General features: G+C 41.1%; 2 protein-coding genes across 2 annotated transcripts in view; one reads left to right on the forward strand and one right to left on the reverse strand.

Moving 5' to 3' along the window:
* The window catches only part of baalcb (BAALC binder of MAP3K1 and KLF4 b), a 4332-nt gene extending 3755 nt beyond the window's left edge, over positions 1-577 (forward strand). Inside the window, exon 3 of the mRNA XM_008290331.1 lies at positions 392-577. Within this exon, the coding sequence (XP_008288553.1) occupies positions 392-556 (165 nt within the window). The 3' untranslated portion in view covers positions 557-577. The remainder of the gene's footprint in view (positions 1-391) is intronic.
* Positions 578-1287: 710 nt separating this feature from the next.
* nme6 (NME/NM23 nucleoside diphosphate kinase 6) lies at positions 1288-6673 on the reverse strand. The gene is made up of 6 exons (XM_008290330.1): positions 6465-6673; positions 6152-6247; positions 4329-4431; positions 3991-4030; positions 3064-3224; positions 1288-1458 (listed from the first exon to the last, which is right to left on the reverse strand). Exons 2-6 carry the CDS (start codon positions 6242-6244, stop codon positions 1307-1309), a joined length of 549 nt encoding a protein of 182 aa, XP_008288552.1. The 5' UTR covers positions 6245-6247; positions 6465-6673; the 3' UTR covers positions 1288-1306.
* Between the last annotated feature and the right edge of the window lie 203 nt (positions 6674-6876).

Consider the following 6876-nt stretch of genomic DNA (forward strand, 5'->3'; position numbering starts at 1 on the left):
TCTATCGTGCATTTAATTAAGCTGCAGGATGGTGCTTTGGATTACAGTGCACATGAAGGTTGAAGAGGACTGGTTTAATTTTTATGTTCTGGCCATTTCACATTTTTGAGCTGAAATAATTAACTGAATAATCATTTCTCATTTTTAAAGCAGCACATTTACTTTACGGGCTCAAGCTTCGTAAATGGGAGACTCCTGATGCTTCTCTGTGGATTACATGATAGAATAGAATTGAACTTTATTGATCCCTTTGATAGTAGGCTACAAAAAAAGATTTTAAAAAACCATCATCTCCAAAAGACTCTGCACTTAAAAAAAAAGAAAACACCTCCACCAGTGTTCGTGCTTTTCCTGATTTATTGTGCAATCTGTCCTTCTCCTCCATCGACAGACCAAGTGGCAGGACAATCGCATGTCGACCAAGCAGGTGACCATCACGGTGACGCAGAGCATCCACCAGGTGGACAAGAACGGGAAGGTGAAGAAGTCCCTCACCACCTACGAGGTGATGAAGCCCGTGGAGACTCTCAAACAGGTGGCCACGCAAAACACTTGAGTACAGCCAGGAGAGACTGGAGGGGGGGAGGCGGGAAAAAAAAGCCAAAAAGATGTAATGATTGTGAAACAAAACGACATATCTTTGTGCAGAAAGCTTTAAGGTCTGACGGCTGAAGGAGAGCACAGCTGGACGGAGGGATCACGTGTACCTTGGCTGTGTTGTGTTTAAACCTGTATTATCTGTGCTTTACTGTACTTTGACACATTGGAGACATTTAAAACCGTAGCTTGGTCGGAGAAAAACAAAAACCATTCTGCAGTAGACACAGCATCAGACGAAACTCATCGTAGATCACAGCCTGAAATCAAATCGACATCAAGACGCTTCTGAGGGTAGATGTTTGTGTAAAGCTGTTATCGGAGTATTACCTGCTGCTGAATATTGAAGTGTAAGTATTTCATAGTTTTGTTGTTCTGCACTGAAACGTGTAGTCGCTGCTGTGTGTTGGCCTCAGGATCGTGATGATTGCACTATTTACAGTGACGCCTGGACAGGAGGTGGCGACGGCGAGGAGCACTGTCTCACCGCATCGTGTCGTTTTGTACAACACAGTGTTCACTTTTTTATCTGGTGGATTGTGTTTTCTAATGACAATAAATCAAACTAAACGTCTCCGGTTCTTGTGTGAGGAAATCCGTTCTAGTGGCAAAAACACTGCAGGGACATGGTGGCTTCAGCTTTGGGTTTCCAGGTGAGGACAGATAACACCAGTCTTTCTAATCAGAGTCTTTGACCTCCTGCTGAAGGTCAGCTCGGTGCTGAGAGCGTGTGAATCTGGCTGTGATGGTCGTAATGCATCCGTCCTGATCTGAACGAAGGCTCCTCTTTCTCCAGCCACTCGTCCGCACAGAAATCCGGGAAGAAGAAGCTGATTTCTCTTTGAGCCGACTCCACGGAATCTGCAGGAAACAATAAAATGTTGTGATTTAGAAGTAGCCTGTTACACAACACAAGAGACAAACTGTGGTTGAAAATCACAACCGGTAGCACAAAGCGTCTGCACTGAAGTGATGCGTAAATGCAGTTTTTGTTTGATTAAACTTTAGAAAATACAACATTTAGGCCATGGGGCTTGAAAGCACTAAAGTTTATCTACACAGCATGTTGGAAAACAAACATGTCAGAAGAGAAGCAAAAGCTAAAATACATGCAAAAAAAAACAACGCAAGACAGAAAACAGGATAAAAGCTTCATCCATTTGCAAAACAAAATTTTTTTTAAAAATGCTAAAAAAACAAAAAGAAAACAAGGCAGCATTGGGTAACAGCTAGTAAAATCTAAATTAATAACAAAATAAATACAAAATGCTGATATATTAAGACAATTAAAGAATGTACGTCTTGATATTTTTCTTTAAAATGTCTTTAAAATGATGATTGAGTTTAAAGAGGACGGCGATTCCAAAGCTGTGCAGCTGCAGAGACACATTCTGTCTCAACCACCAGAAGCTGGGCTCAGGATCTGAAAGTCCTGGAGGCAGAGTACGGCCAGAAATGTTCTGAAATGTTCTGAAATGTTACCACATGGTTGGCTTTACAAACAAACAAAAGAACATTTAAAAAAACACACGTCTGTATTTACCAGGCAGCCAGTGCAGGGAGGCTAGTACACGTATATATGATTATTAAAATGAACGAATGACTTATTTTTTGCTGTTATAAAATATTTAAACGGATTTTAAGATATTTTATGTGTGAATTTTGATTTCACTCGTGTAGATTTTAAAGACATTTGTGTGCATTTCATTCACTTCTGTAAATACGTTCTTAACTGTGCTAAAAGTTTTAACATTTTATATTTTTAAACTTTCTGAATTTTTAACAAAACCAGATCAAGTAAAACATCTGTCTGTGATTTGACATTTTGGTGATTTTTAAACGATGCATTTCAAACACGGCGGCAAGTTTTGGGATTTTGAGGTTTATTGTGCAAAAAAATAAAACACTCCAGGTATTTAAATGATGCAGTCGTCCTCTAATATATTCGTCCCCTTCCATTAAAGAAAATGCAAAATTCACAATAATCACTAAAATAACTAGAAACTGACAAAAGTAATAACAAATAAAAATTTGCTAAATTATAATTTAGTGAAATAAGACATTGCTTTTAAATTGTGGTTGAAAAGAATAATTTTTAAAAAATAAAATAAAAAACTATCCCGGACTAATTAGAGCACTTTGCTGATGTCAACAGGTGCAGACGTCTGACTGAGAGTTACAGGAAACACCTGATTGGCTCAAAGGGTTGTTCAACTAAATATTAGTTTACGGGTCCCATCATGCTTGTTTGCTTTTTAAAAAAAAATTTTTCTATTTCTGTTGAACCACAATTGATTCATGATTTTCATAAAATTTTTATTTATTATTACTTTTGTCCATTTCAGCTTATTCCAGTGACTGAAGCTGTTTGTTTTCCTTCTTTAATGGGAGGTTATGAACACATCTGAGGACGACTGTACATACCATAATGTGGTTTAGAATAATAAAGCTCAGGACTTCTCCTACCTGATCCATGCGTTGTATTCCTCGTGTCCGTGAGCCCAAACTGGGCCCTGATGGAGGCAGGAGAGGTGTATCTGGCTCTGAACACTTTGGTGGGTCCCATCAGTTCCCTCCAATGCCGTATGGCGTCCTCCCGGGCTAAAATGTAAGCTCGCATCGGACCGCTGTGGGGAAAAAGGAGTTTCACAAGTCATGAATCATAGTTACGTTATCCCCCCGTGGAGGCTGCAGTGACGGTAGGAGTGTGTGCTGCTCTGTCAGGCTGCTGCACTTGTTTGATTCTCAACGCTGGATGCTTTCTGGACGGAAAGCTACAAGCGTCACACAAATCTACTCTGTTCACTCCAGGGTCTCCCGAGGAAAGACCTCAGCCACAAATACACATCCAGCAGCTATCAGTTTATCGGTTTCAGCCAAATAATGCCAACTGGAGCTGCTTCAAGCCCAACTGGCCGCCACGCCAAAGATGCTTCCTGTGTTTCCGATAACAATGGCAGCACCAGGAGAAAGGTTGCTGTAGCAACCGCCGATTCACCGCTGTGACCGGAGAAAAACGACAATGCAATTACAAACACCTTTTCCAATTCAGTGGGGGATCGCCGCATGAAGAGCTATTGTGAGCAGGGCTGCACGGCAATTTTCAGACAATTGCTCCGGGGATGTTGCGCTAAACATGGCAGTGTGCTGATAATTGAAACTCCTGTCGCGAAGTTTCAGAAAATGATTTACTGAGAACTTGCTGAGCGTGAAATAGGAGCAGCGTCAGCCCTCTTTATGTCAGCCCACCGGGCGATGCAGTCTGGAAATTTCCCTGTTATTCCATTTCGGATAGATCATGCAGAACAACATCCAAAACACCAAAAGTGTGAAGTTAATCAGAGGCAAGTAGCCACTAGTGTCGTGGTTTGTGATGTCAGCAGAGAGGCTCACCTGGACATGAATTCAACAAGCCTCTGATAGAAGAATCGCTCTGAGAATAAAAAAACAAAAACAGGTGAAAAGTAAGACTTTTAAACTAAATGAGAAGAAAACACTGTTCCTCCTTGTCATTTAAAAACTAGCTTTGATTACACTTTGTTTTGCCAATAACAGCTCCTTCCTCTGTCAGTGTGGGCGCAGAATGATTCACTCGCTTTACCCTCCACACACAGAGAGCACAATGCGTCTGCTAAAATAGATCACTGACTCATTTTCTTCATCACGTGGAGATACTACAGTTAGAAGTAAAAATACGGTAGAACTTTAGAAGTAAAAATCTGAGTTCACACCTGAGTGTTCAGCATAAAACCTCTCCGAGTCCTGTCTTCTCCACACCAGATCTTTGCATCTAACAATCACAAACTTGTTGTCCAGGATTCTCTGGTGAAGAGCCTGAAAGGAGAAAAAAAAGAGTTTTATTTGTGCCAGAGACTGTAAATCAGAGATTTTCAGATTCTACAAAAGCCAGCAGGTACATAGAAAGATCAGCTCAGCTCATCTCAAAAACACAGACGTTAGAATTTATTTCAAGAACTGAAGAAACCTGAAAGAGTTACAAAAAAAAAAAATGTAAAAGTGGTGGATAACAGCATAAAGAGAGTGTGTGAATAGTTGCAATAGATAAGTGACGGTGGGGAAGTGAATAAACGGTTGAAACAGCTGCGTTAAAGTGTGACAAACTGGTGAAACTTTTGGCTAATTGATTGGATAAACATTTTAAAAAGTTCTTGCTAAAAGTAAGGATAATAGTTAAGAGCTGAAACTGATCTGAACAGGATGGAAAGAACAGTTTATCCCCAGTTTTGTAATTAAATGTTGTATAAGATTCTTTTTAAATGAACCTCCAGTGGACATATTTGAACATGAAGTGTTGATGAAGGGGTTCTGATGGACCTGACACAAGAAAATATATTTTGCAAACTACATCTAAACACGTCTGGATCTAATGTATTTAACTGTGTGCAGATTTCTTCCAACAAAAAGGGAAATAGGTGGTATTTCTCTGCTCTACAAGCTCTGAGACCTGCAGCAGCCAAACATTCTGCTGGAAAAGGTCACGATTACAACAGACTGGTTCACGTTATGAGAGCTGAAAACGGACCCTTCACTAATGGAATATTTTACGATTGACAGAACTTTTGTGGCTCTGAAGCCTCGGGGGTCCTGTGGATCTATCAAGACAGCAAATGGAGCTTCTTTACTGTTAAATGAAGGGAACAGGAGAGCAGACCACGCCGCCGGACAGGCTTCTGCTCGGCAATGTGCAGAAATAAGAGCTAAATAGAAAGATTCATTTAGCAATCAAATGCTGTATTTACTCCAGAGTCTAAATCTTTTAGTACTAATAAATGATGCACATATTCTGTGAGTCTACATCCTGTGTCCAGCTCTTGGGGGAGTGACAAAAAAAGCTCAAATTAAAGAAAACAAATAGTGATTAGATAATCGGACTATATGAGCAACACAATAGACAACGTACAGAGATCTGCAGGCAGAAAGCAGGAAACCACACAGACCAAAAAACAAGGTTTACTCCAGGGCCCGCTCACAAAATGATCTTAGTGGTGGAAAGTAGCTTTAATTTTATCCATCCATCTATCATCTACACACCGCTTAATCCTCACTAGGGTCATGGGGGGCTGGAGTCTATCCCAGCTGACTCAGGGTGAAGGCAGGTTCACCTGGACAGGTAACCAGTCTATCACAGGGCTACACTTAGAGACAGACAACCAAGCACACTCACATTCACACCTACAGACAATTTAGAATCACCAATTAACCTCAGCATGTTTCTGGACTGTGTGGGAGGAAGCCGGAGAGTCTGTCTCTAAGTGTAGCCCTGTGATAGACTGGTTACCTGTCCAGGTGAACCTGCCTTCACCCTGAGTCAGCTGGGATAGACTCCAGCCCCCCTAGTGACGATTAAGCGGTGGATAGATGATGGATGGATTTCTGATGCAGATGTGCTTCCTTACAAAGTTCCCCCAAGTGTTCAAGAGCCACCTGTGAACACTAGGCCTACTAATTAGGACTGCTGCGGTGTACCTGAACACGTGTGGGTGTTTTCTAACAGAGGTAAAAGATGTTTGTGGATGCAGTGAGAGCAGCTGACCTCCAGCATCAGAGGATGAGCGACAGCATCCGGCTTGATGACCGCCAGGGTGAGCTGCAGCACTTTGGACAGGCGGCTGGCTGTCAGTAGCATTGTCTGCACAGTGGACAGAAAACACAGGGAGGTGAAACGTTAAAAAAAAACTGCACTGAAAACCTACGATAGCAGCTAAACTAATGCAGGATTAAAGCGCATAACCGACAAAGACGTGGCTTCGTTTGTAGCATTTTAATCGTAAAATTACAGCAAATGTGCCTAAAATAAACTTCTCCTAACCTGACCTCTGGTGGTGATAATAATTAATAATACTGACCTGTGTGGTGGCTGGTTTCCAAACTACTAGTTAGTTAGAAGCAGGCGCCGCCATCACTGCAGCAAACACGTTCTTTATCCGTTTATCGGCTCGTTTTAACGTCTTCTCCACTAATTTAACGCGTATTTTCAATATTATTTCAATATTGTTTATGTAGCTACACACTACGTTATAAAAGTAAAATAAAAAATACAGCGTGAAAATATATTTTTTTAGCTGAATGACTACTTGACCCGGTCAGTCCGTCTGTATAAATGGTCCCCTGAAACCGAAGCAGCACATTAGTTCCCCCCAGCGACAGTGACGCTAAATACTCCATAAACTTTTCAAAAGATGAGAAAAATGTCTTTTTTCAATATCTTTAAAAGTATTTGCCACTGCTTAACATTTTGCTCTACTCTCATGCGTACGT

Source organism: Stegastes partitus, unplaced genomic scaffold (genome assembly GCF_000690725.1).
Source record: "Stegastes partitus isolate 25-593 unplaced genomic scaffold, Stegastes_partitus-1.0.2 Scaffold667, whole genome shotgun sequence".
NCBI lineage: Eukaryota > Metazoa > Chordata > Actinopteri > Pomacentridae > Stegastes > Stegastes partitus.